Source organism: Rhinolophus hipposideros (assembly GCF_964194185.1).
Source record: "Rhinolophus hipposideros genome assembly, chromosome: 3".
Taxonomy (NCBI): domain Eukaryota; kingdom Metazoa; phylum Chordata; class Mammalia; order Chiroptera; family Rhinolophidae; genus Rhinolophus; species Rhinolophus hipposideros.
The window spans coordinates 76,429,481-76,447,286 of record NC_138049.1 but is presented as its reverse complement, the minus strand read 5'-3'; the positions used below and the strand labels follow the sequence as shown (position 1 = coordinate 76,447,286).

General features: G+C 30.3%; 1 protein-coding gene across 5 annotated transcripts in view; it reads left to right on the top strand.

The window, feature by feature from the left end:
* The window catches only part of FAM135A (family with sequence similarity 135 member A), an 88,430-nt gene that overhangs the window by 30,904 nt on the left and 39,720 nt on the right, over window positions 1-17,806 (top strand). For 2 of the 5 annotated variants that reach the window (XM_081044201.1, XM_081044199.1), the window contains exons 4-10: window positions 998-1,137; window positions 1,229-1,299; window positions 2,986-3,159; window positions 6,328-6,454; window positions 7,168-7,321; window positions 11,580-11,657; window positions 15,144-15,193. In XM_081044201.1, coding sequence (XP_080900327.1) covers window positions 998-1,137; window positions 1,229-1,299; window positions 2,986-3,159; window positions 6,328-6,454; window positions 7,168-7,321; window positions 11,580-11,657; window positions 15,144-15,193 — 794 coding nt within the window. Of the gene's footprint in view, window positions 1-997; window positions 1,138-1,228; window positions 1,300-2,985; window positions 3,160-6,327; window positions 6,455-7,167; window positions 7,322-11,579; window positions 11,658-15,143; window positions 15,194-17,806 lie in introns of those variants that run through there. The other 3 variants (XM_081044202.1, XM_081044200.1, XM_081044203.1) reach the window with 2 other exon arrangements.

Sequence of the window (17,806 nt, the reverse complement as noted above, 5' to 3'; positions counted from 1 at the left end):
TTCCTGTTACCCTCTCTCGTTTGATAATTCACTGGAACAACTCACAGAACTCAAGAAAGCACTCTACTTATCTTACAGTTTTATTATAGTAAAAGGATAAAAGCAGAGCCAGCCTAAAGAAGAAATGCATAGAGCAAGGTCTAGAGGGTCACAGATTTGTGAAACTTTTGTTGTTCTTTCCCTATGGAGTCAGGATGCATTGCTCTCCCAGAAAATTGATATTGACAACATAGAGAGTATTGCAAATCAGGGCAGCTCACACAAGCTTCATTGTCCAGAGTTTTTATTGGTGTGTTGTTACACAGCCATGCTTGACTGAATCATCACCCACATGGCTCAATCTCTAGCCCCCTTCCCTTCCATGGAGGTTGGGCTTATATCATGTGGCTGAAAGCCTCAACTCTCTGATCACATTGTTGGTGTTACTAGAGTGGTCGCTCCCATCCTGAGTCATCTCCTCAGCATAAACTATCTAGGGGCCTACCTTGATTCACCTCACTAACTTAAGCTGTCAGGGCCCACTATGAATAACAGACAGGCTTGTCACTGGGAAATTCCAAGGATTTAGAGGCCAGGTCCCAGTGATCTGGCACAAAACCCAGCTAGATTCTGTATTCATAGGATTTAGAGGTTATTTCCTAGCAACAAGGACAAAGGTCAACCAAATTCTTTACTATACAAACTGGAAAACTAAATTGCTTTCTTCTGTGGTATACATATCAATTTTTTCACTCTTTAAAATATCCACCTGGAGATTTCCTTATTTACTTTTCCAGATTATAAATTGTATTACAATTTAATAATGGTTACAATGTTCTTACCTATTAATTTATCATAGAAATGAATAAATTTTCAGAAATGTTATAAAACTGCTGTATAAAATGATAATGCATTGAAGTAATATAATAAAACTTATAGTGTTTTAAAGTAAAAGTTTTAATTTACTTGTATTATATTTTGCCCTTTACTCGTCAATTATATATCTTATTTGTTTTAGGTATAACTTTAGCCTTTCCAGCTTCAGTTCATGATTCTCTGATTTGCAGTAAAACATTTCAAATTCTATATAAAAATGAGGAGGTTGTTTTAAATGATGTTATGATCTTCAAAGTTAAAATGTTGTTGGATGAAAAAAAGGTAAACATCTTTTCATATACATTTAGATAAATATTTTTATAAAGCCCCAATTTTGTATACATATTCAAAAAGTATTGTACTTTCTCTTCAGATTGAAGAAACCCTTGAGGAAATGAGTTTTCTCTTATCCTTGGATCTACATTTCACAGACGGAGATTATTCGTAAGTAGGCTAATCAATTAAAAATCCTTATATACTCATGACTATTATCTGTTAATATTAGATTCTTCATTGTCTTCTTAGAATCCAGCCTGTCCCCTTCTTGTTTATTTTTTAGCTACTTCTATTTGCGGAGGGAGTGTCATGAGAATGGTTAAGCCTGCTCTTTTGTGCCCATGCTGATTCCATGAGCTCCAGGTAGCAAAATCAGACAAGTTGAAGAAATGTGAATCAATCTCCTAGACTCTAGAAATTACATTGTTGATATAATAGCACAGCCATGAGACATTTAAATATAACTAAACTCTCTTCTACTTTACCACTCGCTAAATTTTAGTGGCATAAGTTATGGCTTCTTTAGGTGGGATTTTATTTTTTTATATTGAGCGAGTTGTCAAGACTGATGACTTTTACACTTATGAGTTGTTTCTAGTTCATTAATTTCTAGAACACTTGAGAAACTTCCTCATATACCTGGACATGCAGTCATATATTTTAGGGACAAACTGTGCTTGTGTTCATTTAAGACAAGAATCAGATCCATTTAACAATTTTATTTTTAAAGGTTTTTTTGTTGTTGTTTTTATTCACATGTATACTTCTAGAAAATTGTATATAAATTAAGATTACATGTCTTAATTTAATTAAATTAAGGCTACATGACTTAATAAATGATTAAGCATTCACATTACTGCAAGTTCTACTTGTGATGTCCTCTTTGCTATTATAGAGGGATAAGAATTTTTTTACATGGTAGCTACTGCTCCTCCGTAATACTGTTTATTATAAAGACTTCTTTAAGGGATTCTGTTTTAAACCATGTCAGAATTCTGTAAGTGAAGTAAGCTGAAATGAGTAGTTTATTAGCAGTAGACAGTTATAATGTGTGTATATATGGGTTAAAGTATATATTCCAGGGGTGTCAAAAAAATGTATACAAGTGGACACTTCAGTCAACATTGCTCAAGCAGTAGTTCACCGTAATCAGAAGTGTCTGGATGCTGATAGTAACCATTTTCAGCACCTCTTGTAATTGCAGAAGGCAAACATGAGTTGTATTCATCTTTTGTTATCAGTATACATTGAGTATTACAATTTTAATACATTTTTCCTTTCTTAAAAGGTGTATACATTTTTTTGGCACCGTGTTTCTGTGTGGGTAATGGATATAATTTTATGGATATAATGTTCATGGAATTGTGTCAAATATTTTGTATCTGTAAATCTGATGACGGACTAAATATAATAAAATATCTACCAATGGTTTGCTTATTTTTAAGAAGCATTTAATAGCAACATTTTGTACAGTAAAACTTTTTAAATATCTTTTAGGATTTATTTTAATCAGATTTCACACATATTATACTGCAACAGTATAATAAACAGTATTTCCTATGGGGGGATAATTTAGTATAAGATGAGATTAAGTATCAAAAAGGACTCATTTTATAGGGACATTAGTGAAAAAACTAATCTATCAGTCCATACCTTGAACTGATAGAAGTCTATAGGTAGGATCTTACTAGATTTCATATAGCTGTCTAATACAAATGTGGTGCTTTAATAATTATTATCAGTTTTTTTGAAGTAATTAAATAACTAAATGTTTGAATAGTTTAAACTACTATCTGAAAATATCGGCCTTTACTTAATAGTCTATACTTAATGCAAATATGTTACTTTTTATAGGGCAGATGATTTGAACGCCTTACAACTAATAAGTAGCCGAACACTGAAGCTGCACTTTAGCCTCCATAGAGGCCTTCATCATCACGTTAATGTTATGTTTGATTATTTCCACCTTTCTGTTGTGTCTGTTACAGTCCATGCATCTTTGGTTGCACTACACCAGCCACTAATAAGGTAAATTTAACCAGTACTCTGGTCCTTAGTAATGTAAAGTCTTATTTTTATAGTGAAAACACATACTTTGATAAAGATAACTAAGGAATTTCTAAATTCATAATTATTTAATGAATACTTTCATTTTATACTAAAATATTAAATTAATAAATTTTAAGAGCATGAGAACATTAGACTGATAGCTTTTTTATTACAGAAGTATGGGGCAATTGTTAAATAAACTGACCAAGAAAAATACTGCAATCTGGAAATTGTTTAGTCTGTACCTGTGTTTTTATTGAAATGCTATACTATAATTATTCATCCAATGGAAAAGCATGTTCATTTTTTATTAGTTTTTGGTTTTTCTCTTCTCTGGAGGGACTAATTTTATCTTCTTAAATCTATACTGTACAGTAATTCTTGTTTTCTAAGTCACTAACCAAATTATTGGGTCTTTACTAAACCTTTTAAAATTATATCGTACATTTTAGCTTAAAAGTGCATAAAATTGTGCATCATAATAAATGCTTTGGGATAATTAGTTTTGCCCACTTTCACATGGAGACTGATTGTTTTTCATTAATGTTACAATACAATTTAGGCTTTTCAGTTTTTACAATAAAACATCATCCTTGTGTAGTATGGGCAACACATGGACACTTTAAAATCAATAACTTATATGAAAATACTCTAAATTGATTTGATTTCTGAACTGTCTACTTTATAATTTCTGACAGAAATCTGATTCCAACAACTGATATTAGGGATGATGCTTAAGGGTTATAATGTTAAACTAATTTGTCAGAAAACTAAACAGGTAATTTTGTAGAATTACCCTCAATTTATAGAAGACCGACACAATTTAACATATTGTCCACAAGTAAGAGCTTTCTGTGGCATATCTTTACATTGTTTTAAAAACTAGAAGTGAGGACCTTTTTCATTGTGTTGTCCGGTGATCTCTTTTAGAGCACAGGGCCAAGAAGAAATCTGTTTGATGACTTGCTTTGCCTTCCTTATTCTCTAGTAAGATCTAGTTATCTAGTAAGTAGTTGTTTTGCCATCTTTGTCTTACCCCTTAGGCCTTTGAGAGCTTGTGCTCAGCTGTATAACTTCTGTAAATAGGCAAGTGTTTCTGTTATATTATTTTATCATAAACTTCAAAAATATTTTAGATGTTGATTCAATTAATATGTAATAACATGATCACTGAATGAAATTTCTCTGAAAAGAAAGTGTTGTTTTTTTTACTATAACTTTCAAATAAGTAGTGTATAGTATTTTATATGAATTACATGTTAGGTTTTATTGCTAAAAATTTGTTTATAAAATACATTCTTACAGTGTTGTGAATCTCTTATTTTTGTAATTTCAGTAAGAATCCCTAACTAAACTATTTCAACCATTTTTCTTTATGACACTGGCTTAGTTTCTGTTGTGAAAAATGTACAAACAATTTATAGAGGTTAGCTCAGGTTATTAATGTTGCTTTTTTCAGGCCCTAAATAGAGTAGTGATATTCACATCACTAATCCTAGTGAGTTAAATGTGTGCTTCCTCTTACAATGCAGCACTTTTTGCCACAGACTAGTAGGAGAAAGGGACAGCTCATCTTCTAGAGACTGTTTGCTGGAAGGAGAAGACATTTTTGGCTCAGAATCAGAAGCCAAGAGGATAAACTGTTGGCTCTGGTTAGTGACTGGAAAAGAAAATGAGGTGCTTGCAACAGCTGAGGTTCTGTTCTTTACCTACCTGCCACGGGCCCTGATACTCCCTCTTGCTGCTAGAACTTTGCCCTGAAAGAAGCAACAGCTTTCCCTGCCTTTCTTTGCTTAGAAATGAGAAATTGGAGAAGGGAAGCAAGGAAAGGGTAAAGGAAAGCTTTTTGCTGGTGGCATGCTGGTAGAGGGGTCATGTTACAGGTAACATTCCCCACTATTTATGCTTCGATAAGTTTTTCCTGAAGTTTTATTATAGGTAGATTTTTTTATCCTCTGAACAAAATGAAAAAAAATTAAATTTATAATATTATATTTTTAAATGTTATTTTTATTTAAAATAATTTCTATGATCAACCATAGACGTTAAATCAGTTCTATAAAGTGAGTGGGGTTAGGATTTCTTCCTTTGCTTGTTTTTTACATAATCTGTTTTTTCATATTTGAATTCTTTTAAGAGCAACTTTTATGATTTGATTCTGAAAAACACATCGTAGCAAGTGGAATTTACCATTGACTTGCAGCTCCCTTTGCTGGGGTATAGATATTTTATTTTTGCAAAGCAAATTGATTTTGCAAATGAAGGCTACTCTCTGCTTATGGCAAAATTGGTTTACTTTCTTGTCTTTTTCCTTTTGCCAAACTGCCAAACAGTCCAAATGTTTTGGCCTTCTTATAATTGACTAGTACTTAATAAAATAAAATTGTGTATGATTTTTAAACTTTCAGACAGACTAGCCTTCTTATTCTATAGAATTTACGGTTTATTAAATGCGATGTTAATGCTGACAACACTAGTTCACATAATATGGGATAGAGATGGTAGTACCTTGAAGCACTTACAAAGGTTATCTTAGTAGGGTTCATAGCCAGCCTTTTAGTGAAAAGAAAGGAAATGTCTTGTTTTTGAGAAATAGAGGTAACAAGTAAATTTAGTAATTTTTCTTTTCTACATTTATTTGGGAGCTGCTTATTTCTGTAAGTAGCATCCATGTATGAATGTTAACTTGATAAAGTGGATAACCAGTTCTGACAGATTAGTATTTCCAAATTAAACTTGACTCTTATTGGAGCATTTGATATCTTGCTCCCCTGCATATGTCATCAGTTTGATTCAAATAAATTCTTACAAAAATTCTCAAAAAAAAAAAAAAAAAAAAAGCTCTGACACTTATTTGTCAATTAGCTACTCTGGACTCCTGTTTTATCTTTATAATCCTCTGAAACTCCCTGAAACCCAATTATAGAGAAGTAATCTCAAGCATATAGTCTTAGTTTTTTTATATTCATTGTGTTGTTGCATAATAATTCAAATTATTAAAGGAAAAATTACTTTAAGAATGCTTTAGAAATCATAACCTTGCAAAAACCCTTGCTCTTTATTCTGTTCCAGTAAGATTTTCTTTTGGAAACATGTATCGTGTAAATAGACCATTGTGACAATAATAACTTAATACTATTCCTCCAGCTTTCCTCGCCCTGTGAAGACTACTTGGTTAAACAGAAATGCACCAGCACAAAACAGAGATTCTGTGATTCCTACTCTTGAAAGTGTGGTCTTTGGTATTAACTACACAAAACAGTTATCACCAGACGTAAGAACTAATATGTTTATAAATCCTTTCTTCCCTCTTTCTTCAAATGAAATGTTATTTTTTTTAAATTGTTTTATCTGTGAGTGTGATGTTCTTTTTATTAATGTTTTGAGCTCAAATCTTACAGGTCTAATTAAATATGATCTGAACAAATTGGATGTTTCCAGTTGTTTATTGTGAAAACTTAACTTGATATTTCAAGATTTTACCAAATTTAATTGATAGAGATCTTTGACTATGAGTGCCTTTTTAAACTTGTTATTCGCACCTCTTGCTCCCTTAATTTAACTGGTAGAATCATTCCAAAGGAGCCTGCCTGTAAAGAACAATGCCAGAGTTGAGACCCAACTTGTAATAGCACAAGTAGAGCCATTATGCCCCTACAAGGAGAGGGAACTTATACTATAAAAGCAGAGTGTCTGTCCCTCAGTGCAAATGTAATGTGAATCTCAAATTTTCAAAAATCAAAATTTAATCTCCTTGTTTTAAAATTCCACTGTAACTGAAATTACTAAAGTTGCATTTCATCTATTTAAGTTATTTGTATGAACAAGAATAACTCCTGATATATTGCAATATATCTTACATGGTTTCTGATAATGGTAATTTGTAAATTCTGAGGGTTTTTTCCTGTATTTCTCTAAGTTTCAAGTGTAATATTTTAAAATTTTTGGTGACTAACATTCTGTATCCCAAATCCATTCTTTGTTTAGGGTTGCAGCTTCATTATTGCAGACTCCTTCCTACATCACGCGTACCATTTTCATTATACACTTTGTGCCACTTTGCTGCTAGCCTTCAAGGGATTGCACAGCTACTTCATTACGGTAACAGAAGAGATTCCCTCTTGTCAAAAACTAGAACTGGGTATGTTCAAAGTAGCCAGACTTATCCTATAGTTCAAGTCATTCTCTTCATTTTCACATTGCTAGTTATCAGCTTTGCTATAGTTTTTCTATGCTAAATCTATAATTGTTTATGTGCTTCACTTTTACTTCTCTGTCAATTCCATCTTTTTCAACCCTTGATAATTACTTTCTGCAATTAAAATTTTTTATGATATTGAGGAACAACTTCTTGATGCTAAGTTTGAAATGAGTCTTTTAATAAGTTTTTTTTTAAAGCGTATGTTTATCTACAAGTCTTCAAATGTAATCAGAAAGCATACTGGAAAGAAAATGTAATTATCTACAGAATCATGGCAAGATAAATTAAATCCATGCTTTCAAATATTTAACAATCTAAGCAGAGTGTAGATGCTTGGGGCATTTTTATATACAGTTGGTTTTAAGTGATCTCAGATCTTACTTCTTTTATTTCCTTTCATAGAATAACAACATTACTCAGTTTTAACATTCTGAAAATAATTTAAATCATTAAAAAAATTATTCTTCAGTTTTTGTCCAACAGGAATCTCTGCATATATATTTAATAGATAATAAAATATCATATTGCCTTGATTGTGTACACCATTTGTAGTTTGTAAAATGCTTTTACATATATAATTTCACAAAATATAAATTATTAGGATTAGTAAAAATACATTTTTATTTAGACTTTTAATGATCATTTTTCATCAACTTTTATTTTTAAAATATCAGCTAATAGCTCACTATAAAAGCACATTTTAATGATCTCTTCAGAATAATTTTTTTTATTATATACTTGAGTAAATCAAGAATTACTTTGTAAATTTCACTTAAATTATTCAGTGGTTTTTGTTTATCTCTTTGTTCCTCAGAGATCACAGTCTTAACAATATTGATGCACTCAAAATAGTCACTGTTATTGAAAGTAATTCTTGGGTTTGAGGTTAATTAGCGTATGTTTATAAATGCCTATTTTGGGATCAAAAGAATTATAAGAAAGTGTGCCTCACTTATATTATGCTGTAAGTGCGGGATATTGTGCCACTGCCTATCAGCAGCTACTCTAGTGGACTTGATTAATTCTATCATTCAGTTAGTTCAGTTCACACGTGTTGACTTGACTAAAAACAGGTATCACATGACTGTTTAGAATGCTTAATGCAAAAATCCCAATATATATACAGATACATAGACATTGGAAAATATGTTCTTTTTTGCTCATGTATTCTTCTTCAAGACAAAAATGATAGTGTAGAAATCTTTTGATTACTATTCTCTGAAACATTTTTTTCGTTGCAATTTCATGTACTTCAAATCCTTCTGTTTCCCTTAGGAAAATTCTTTCTGAGACTACTGCCTCAAATTTAAACTTTTTAAAATTGTTCTTTTTTGAAAACAAAAGAATTTTTTGTAAAATAGAACTAATTTAGGCTATCACTTATGTTCACTTAATGGAAAAATTATGCTCCATGTATTTTTTTAATTGGGTTCCTTGAAACTCACACACATGTTCTTAGGAGAATTATATTACAAATCCTGTTTAATTTAGATTTAATGACCAAGCCACAAAACTGTTTTACCACAATGTTAATTAAGGACAATACAAGTAGTGTTATTAAAAGTAGTAATGTTAAACTTAGAAGCCACATGTAATGGTATTTGTACAAGAAAATTTGTTAATAGTTTCAGTGTTGAATGCTGTAGTAGAATTCATGGAGGTATTATCTTGTAGCACCTAAGAGTGCATGTTTGGAGCTATTTCTGTCACTTACTAGAGATTGTATATACAAAGCAAATTCTATTAAAAAAAAAATCTGGGGAGACTGAAGGGAACCAGATATGGTTCATAAGTCAGGCAGGAAGGATGAGGACGTCTGAAAGGCAGAGAGTGTAAAGGAGCTCTAGGAGTAAGACTTCTTTTTTCTTTCTTTTTCAGTTACAATTGACATTAAGTATTGTTTTCTGTTAGTTTCGGGTGTACAGCATAGTGGTTAGACATTTATATAACTTACAAAGTGATTTGCCCCCCCCAGTCACGATTAGTACCCACCTGGCACTATAACGAGTTATTACCATATTATTGACTATTTTTCCTATGCTGTACTTTACATCCCCATGACAATTTTTTAACTACCAATTTGTACTTTTTAATCCCTTCACCTTTTTCACCCATCCTAACCCCCTCCCATCTGGAAACCATCAGTTTGTTCTTTGTATCTAGGAGTAAGACTTCTTAAATGGTATAATTCTCTTGGGCTTTTTATGAGCACCTGATTTGTCAGGTACAGAGCTAGGTACTGAGGAAAGAACAGGGTCTCTGTCTTTAAAGAGCTTTGACTTCTCCCCTTCCCTTAATAAGTAATCTGTTCAGCATTGGGATGGATGAGAAAACCTCACCCAGAAAGACGGGGCATCTTGTGGATTTGCTGCAGAGTCATTTATGAGATGGGCCTATAAAAGCCTGTATAAGGAAGATGTCTATCAACATATAATTTTCAAATAGGATTACATTTGCAAATGAAAAAATGCATGAACCACATTTTGACTTAAAAAATGTTTCTTTCTAAAAGGGAGTAATGTTTAACGAAAACAAGCATCTCTTTTCAAAGGCAAAGATTTATTTCACACAGCTTAAATAGTATTAGCACTTTATTGCTACTTTATTAATCTAACTTAACCATGATGATTCATATATTTATAATATTTTTAATTTTCTCTCAGGTAAGGATTGCTTTTTTTCATATATATTACTTTGGGCTTATAGATGTAATATATAAAATATAATTACAACAGCCCTTATTTTTAATTTCAGTAGTCAGTTAGCAAATGAATGTCAGCTTTATTCCAAATTATTTGCTTAACATATTTAATCAGAAAATAAAATTCTAAAGCAAACCTAGACTTCAATTTTAATAAGTAAAGAGCGATAAAATAAAATTAATGGTACCTTGCACATAGATAGTACCATGTTTCCCCGAAGATAAGACCTAGCGGCACAATCAGCTCTAATGCATCTTTTGGAGCAAAAATTAATATAAGACCCGGTCTTATTTTACTATAATAAAAGACCAACTCTTATGTGATATAATATAATATAAGATCGGGTCTTATATTAATTTTTGCTCCAAAAGACGCAATAGAGCTGATTGTGAGGCTAGGTCTTATTTTTGGGGAAACGGTATTTACTCAACTATATCTGTCAAGTGTATGAATACAACAGCACAATACAGTTTTTGTTGTTACTTGAAAAGTATGTAGGTATCAACACATAGCTTATAGCAGTTTCTGCTTATAGAAGTTTTAAAGTCAAGATTCATCTTCAGTAAATATTTATTGGTAATACTTTTGCTTTATTCTTAAACTTTTCATTACTATTTGTATTTTCTTTTCTATTTATTCTTGAATGCATTTTCTAGGAGAAACTTTAAAAATGCTACTAGCTATTCAAAATAAAACTACTGCGTATTCTGAACTATTAACATTGTTTATTTTTATCCTAGCAAAATTAAGTTGTATAGACACTAGACAATATTTCCATAAGACACTTGAGTAAACATCATTATATTCATCAGTTTTAATAAGTAAACTTAAAGTAGTTCTTGATTAGAGGGTGTATTATATTTCCTTCTATTTAGCATGTTTCTTGAGTTTTCAAATAAGTATATATTTAAAAGTTCTGAACTCCACCGTGCTTTGAAAAATATCTCTAAACTCTAATCCCTTTTTAAAAATAATGCCTTGAATTCCTTTATGCTTTTGCCTTTTTCTTTTCTCCTAGATGAATGATGTACATTTTTTTTTTCGATATATTGTTAAATACTGGTTTGTTGCAAGGAGCTCTTACTAAAAATGGGAGTCACAAGTTCTGGAATCTAGGATTTGGCAAGTGTTTTAACCTTTATGGGCCCTAGTATCTACACTTGTAAAAGCAGGGGTTTGATTTAACTGATCTCTGAGATCCCTGCCAACTCTAAAATTTTGAGCCTAAGAAATTAAAACATAAAATACAGATTATGAAATGTTGAGTGGTGCATACATTTAAATAGAAAAGAGAACAAAGTAATATAAACTTGAATGTACATCATTTGTAATTCTAATAAGCTAATTAACTAACTGAAAAATTCTGCTTTAGTGTTCTAATCTAATTCCACTATCAGATCAATGCTAATTCTATTAATAACAACTTGGAAAATTCTACTAAATTTTGTTGTAAAAGGAGTTTAGTAACTAGTGCTGTGTGCAATCCTTATAACTAGCCAAGGCCAACATGCAGGTCCTTTATGAGCGCCTTCTCAGAAGAAAACAGCCACGAACCCAGAAAGACACCAGTCTAGGTACGTTTACAAATAGGTTAAGTAAATAATCCCTTTTAATTAGTGTGAAATTTTGCTGTAAATTAGTGTCAAATTTCATCAATTTGTATTTGTGAATATAGTATGTTTCTACCACCTCTATTTAAAAACTTACTTTTAGAATCAATTTGGTTTATAGATAAACTTTGGTTAATATTTTAATTAATTTGTAATATTGAAGTTTTTTTGAAAAACTAGAAATGGTAAATGCAAAGATTTATTTGTCTTTTTTCATATTCTTTTAAGAGTTCCTGCAAAAAGCAGTTTTTGAAAACTGATTATTGCCAAAATTTGTTGGTTTAATAATACTGCCTTAAATTTATTCAAAATCAGTTTATCTTTGGGTAGGGCTAATGATAATGAAATGTGGTTTAAAAACTGAAGCTGATTTCATGCATTACACAAATAAAGAATAGAAATGTCTTTCGTATCTGGTTTTGTTTTTTGTGTCAATATTTTTATTGATCTAAATTTAAAAATCAAAGTAGTATCAAATTACCACTATCCAGATATGTTAGATATTTTAAAGAAATATTTTAATCTCATTATTTTATTGACATATTTCACTGTGTTTTAATTTTTGTTCTTGAATAGCAATAGAACTTAATATACTGTCTTTCGATAAGTATATTGAGTTTTTACTTTACATTGAATTAGACCATCACAGTTACATTTTTTAAAAGTTATGAAAAGCTATGGAAATAAAAAATAAAATAAAATCCCGATGTTTCTTAGTTTTCAGGAGTATGAACAAAAGGAAATTAAGTAGACAAATCTTTCTCAAGATTTCTCAGATTAAAACTAGCTCAGAAATACTTAAGTTGGGTCAATTTTCACTAAAACTTAAGGAAGAAACTGATTTTCTTATCAGGAAGAAAACAGAAATGTTGAAGATTTACTATGGTCATTATTTTGGAATATAATTTTATATATAGTCTCATATAAAGTAACTGTAAAATTGAAGAATTCATAGTATGATATTTTGGTCATTTTTGACGTGTTAGTGTTCTTTTTAGCAATAAAAAATACTCATTTAAGCTATGGTATTGTCAGCCTATCAGTTTACATATGAGCATTCTAAATAATTTTACAGAATGCTGCTTATATAATAAGGCCTAGATAAAAAGGGCCCAGTTTTTGGTTGGTAAGAAAAGACTTGATTCAAAACTGAAGCATAATGAAGTTAATTAAATAATACTTTTATTGAGATATCTTTTATTCTTAGTAGCTACTATTGTATTGGAATTTTCTGAGTTATGTTTTAAATATCTGCTGAATGAGTGAACAGATGAATGGATGAATGGATTTAGAAAATAAATTTAAGATACATTTACCCTTTGAGCTAGCAACCCCACTTTTGTTAACCTATATCATAGAAATAAGAGTACTAGTATGTAAAGATACTTGTACAAACATATTTATTGTAGTATTGTTTTTAGTGGCAAAACACTGATAAAAAAGATAAATGCCTGTCATTCGGCAAAGAGTAGAATATGGAAGAAATTGTGAGGCATTCACGCCAAGGAATATTATGCAGCCATTTAACAAAATGCTTTAAGGCTATATACCAAATTTCCATGGAATACTGCTGAGAGAAAAAAGTAAATTGCAGAAAGTGTGTAAAATACAATCCCATTTTTGTAAAACAATGACTCTAAAACTCATATATGTATAACATATGTATGTTTGAAAAATAAGGAAGGATATGTTCTATGCTGTAACCTTGGATTACCAGTAGGAGCTAAAGAAAGAATTTATGTAAGATAATGTTCACATTTATACATTTCTATAAAATTGTATAGATACATGTATATGTTAGTTTAAAAGGAAAAATTAATTAAAATAGAATTTTAAGTTCACGTAAAACTTCTAAATGATTTTAAATCATTTCAACTCAAAGATTTTGAAGTTAAGTTTTGCTTTTAATCATTCTTTAAGAGGTTGTTTACATTGAAGTAACTCTCACTAGCCCTAATGAACTGTACCAGTTTATGCTCTTAGGATCTTGTATGTAAAGATTAGAAAAGTGTATCAAAACTCAGAACTTTAAAGTATATTTTCATGTTTTAAAAATTTATAGGTAGGATATTTAGCTAGTAACTTTACTGATTTTCTTTTATAATAGGAAAAGATCATGGGTAATGTGAAAAAACATATTGGCATATGAAAGTTATGATTTTAATACAGGGTCTGCTGCTGATATTTTTAATTTTGGTAAACTTAATATTTGAATCCACTGACTTATTGGACGTGAAATTATTTGTGAAACCTTAGCAGATTTTTTTAGTTATCAATGTGTTGATTAATTTGTGGTCTATTTCTTGGTACATATTAATATCTAAATACAATTTTATTTGTATGTTTTGTGAATTACAAAATGTATGTGTCTTAGTGGTTTTAGTTGCCAATAGAGTATCTGTTATTCTCACATTTGGTTGTATTTACCACATAATTATAACTGCTTATTTTATCAAATTTAAATATTTATCATTCTTTTTATCAAGTAGTAAACATTGTCTACCTTATGAGATAGTGAGCTGAATGAGTGAATATAGGGATGTCACAGAATGTATTCTTGCTCTTGTGTGAGAATGTTCAATGAAATGCCCTTTAAGCAACAAGAGAGTGATCACAACTATGCTATTATAGTTCTTTTAGGAGAACTCTTTTTGGTTTGATTTCTAATTAAAAATTAAGTATATCTAAACATGATATTTCAGACCTTAGGGAAATTCCTTCCCTGAGAAAAATAGCCGATCTTTCAATTCTGTGGTTTTCTATATCCCCTTATAAATATTACCATTTTAATTGTAAATTAATCTGTACATCCCTTTATAGGTGGTTGTAGCATCCATTAGATAAATCAGAATTGTATAGAAAAATTTTCCCTTAGTATTAGACTATCTTGTATATAACTGAATATTAAACTAAATTAGAAACTTTTTATTGAAAAGGATTTTGTCATTCATTTTCATTATATATCCTGTATTCCAGGTATGTTTTAAATATGTTTGGTTTATAAAAATTAATTTGATTTAAATTTTTTAGGAATAACTTTTGTTAAAAGGCATGTACACGTGTAACACAAAATACTAAGCTTTACTAGAGTAACAACATATGAAATGCAATAAAACCTAATCATATGTTTTGTCCTTTCTGTGATGCAGTTGTGCAGGTTCCTTTAGGTATATAGTCAATATTTTCTTCAATGACTGTGTTAGCCTCTTATGGGAACTAAAACTCTCTATTTAATAATCAGTTATAGAATTTAATAATTATCACGTTACCTATATGGTTAATGTTTTTATGAAAATATATTATATTGAAATTTAATTCAATGAATATAGTCCAGATATTTCTCAATCTTTTGGTCTTTAAAAGATAATTTAATTTATTTTTGTAACTTCCAAAATAGTTTTCAGATCTAACAGTGAAACACCGCCTCTAATTACTCTTTAATTCTTTCAGAGGACATGGATGTAGAAGCGCGGCTTACTGAACTATGTGAAGAAGTTAAGGTACTTGGATTCTTACAATTCACATTATCAAGCGATTTGAGTGGATTCTGTTTCCTATTCTAAAAATTTTCTCTAAGAAACCTTAATGATTGATTTTCCTGCCTAAAATGCAAAGATAAAGTTGTTAATCGTGGTAGAATCACAACTTAGTTGATCAAAAGACATTTGACTTGAGCACGAAGTTACAGTAGCTTTAACATACATATTATTCGGCATAGAAGTGAAATAGCGATGACAATTAACTGATGAAATGTGTGCTTTTTATTCTATTCGTTTACTCAATTTCTGGACAAATATTTAAAGTATCACTTACACTTACGTATTTTTGCAAAATTATATTGTTTAGAAATGAAAATTTATTTTAACAAATAAAACTTGTGCAACCTTAAAAATGATGCTTTCAACAAGTGTTTGATGACGTAGAAATATGCTCATATAGTGATATTCAGTGAAAATGGCATAAAACTGTATATAAATCTTACCTTTATATAACTGAAAAAAGTTGTAGACTATACACTAAAGTGAACTTTATTTTCTTCTTTTTTTGCTTTCCCCTTTTTCCAAGTCCATTAAAGTAAGATCTATTTTATAATCAAAAGCAGTGAATGCTATGAAAAAGTATATAGTTCATATAAAACAAGATAATGAATGGTATTTCAAAAATTATGGTATAAGATCTTATTATTCTTACATTTATACATAAAAAATATGTTCTCAAACTTCTGATTCCTTTTTAACAAAAAGAATTTTATTATTTACATTTTAAGACTTACTGTAAAGAGTTATGTAACCCAGAGGAGTAATTTATTTATACTTGAAGGCATGCTTTCTCAATAGTGAAAATACTAAAATCCTCTATCAGAACTGTGGTGCCATGATCCCTGAGAAATAAAATTGGTAATTACAAGGTATCTAGATAGACTTGCTTGCAGGAAAAGAAAAAAAAAAAGAGTTGTGTACTTTACTCATCCTATGGCAAGGCCAAGAGAATTATTTCTATTTGTGTGTAGGTGATACTAGGAACAGTGTTGCTTGCCTTAGAGTGCTATTTATTGTCAAATGTTTATCTAAGTCTTTTTTTTCTAAATTTTGTTTAAACCATTCTTGTAACAATACTTCAGGTTTCAGCTTATTTTATATTGTATTTTAATCTGTGTATTCTTAAAAGACAAATGAAAAACTTGTTAGCTTCATTTTTAATACATTTGTAAACCATTCCTTGGGGCAAAACACATCTGTAGATTTATTATATGTTGATGAATCAATATTCACATGTTCACTTTCTTAGCTTCCATTTTAGAATTCTGGAATTTGGCAGTGTTTGTTGAGTTTGTCCATAAATTCTGGGAACTTTTTCCTTTTCTGAAGCCTGTAATCCTTCAGTCATTCATTCATTCAGTAAATATTTATTGAGTGACTGCTATCTATCAATTACTAGAGTCACAAAAGTGAATAAAACAGTATGCCTTCCTTTATTACTTATTTTGCTGAATTTTTGTTTAATTTGTTCTCCAAGTTAAGGTAGATAAATGAAAGTTTGATTTGGGTGAGTGAAGAAAAGCAACATTTTTGGGGTTTGTGGGGTTTGTTTGTTTTTAGAAAGGGAAAGTGGAAATATAATTGGTATAATTTGGGACAAGTTGAACTTTAGCTTCTCATGTCCAAGTACAGTCATTCAGTAGGTAATGAGTCTAGACGTCAGGAGAGATGTGATCGAGAGATAGAAATTTGACCATCCTTGGTATCTACATGATAACTGAAACTATGGGAGTGACTTTCAACTTCAACCTGAATAGACTATGTTTACCTTCTTTATGATAAGGAAATAAAATCAGCATCTATCCATCTATTGAAGGTAGATTTCCTAGTGTTACTAGCAATTGAAGACAAATTTTTGCAGCAAGATACCTGCCTGAAAACTTACTGCTGCCTCAGTGAATTAAAGAAAAACCTGCCCTCATAATAAAAATGCTTTTCCAAAATAGAAGCATTCTGATTTATAATCTTTTATTATTTTTTGTTCAGAAATTCTTATTTATTCAAAAAAACCAAAGTCCTTTTAAAAGATTATGTGTTTCATAGTACAATTCAGTACTATTAACTTTTATAATCAGTTTAGGTGAATATTTAAATAAATGGTATAATTTAATACCACAATTAGAACACGCATAAGAACATATTATAATTATTTACCCACTTTTCTTTCCTTACTAGATTGTGAGCTTCTCATATTACTCTTTGTATCTGTAGAATGAAGACCCAAGCATTGAAAATGTGCTCAATAAACAGTGAAGGAATGAATTATTAGAAAAGAGAAAGAAAGAAGTGTTTGACAACTTGGTAAAAGAATTACCAAAAGCAAAATAGAACCTAGGAACATAGGCATGAGGGAAAAGCAGTACTTTAGAAAGTACCCCAGTCCTTTCTTAGGAATTACAGATCTTTTAAGTACTTTACTTAGCTGATTGGAGAAAAAGTCTTATTTTAAGATTTCATTATCTTTCAAAAATGTTATAACTTTCAGTCATGATTTGTACATTGTGTTTAAAATTCCCAGAATTTTAGTGTTTGGAATTGATCATACTCTGTAAAATCCTGATTTGTAATTTTGGA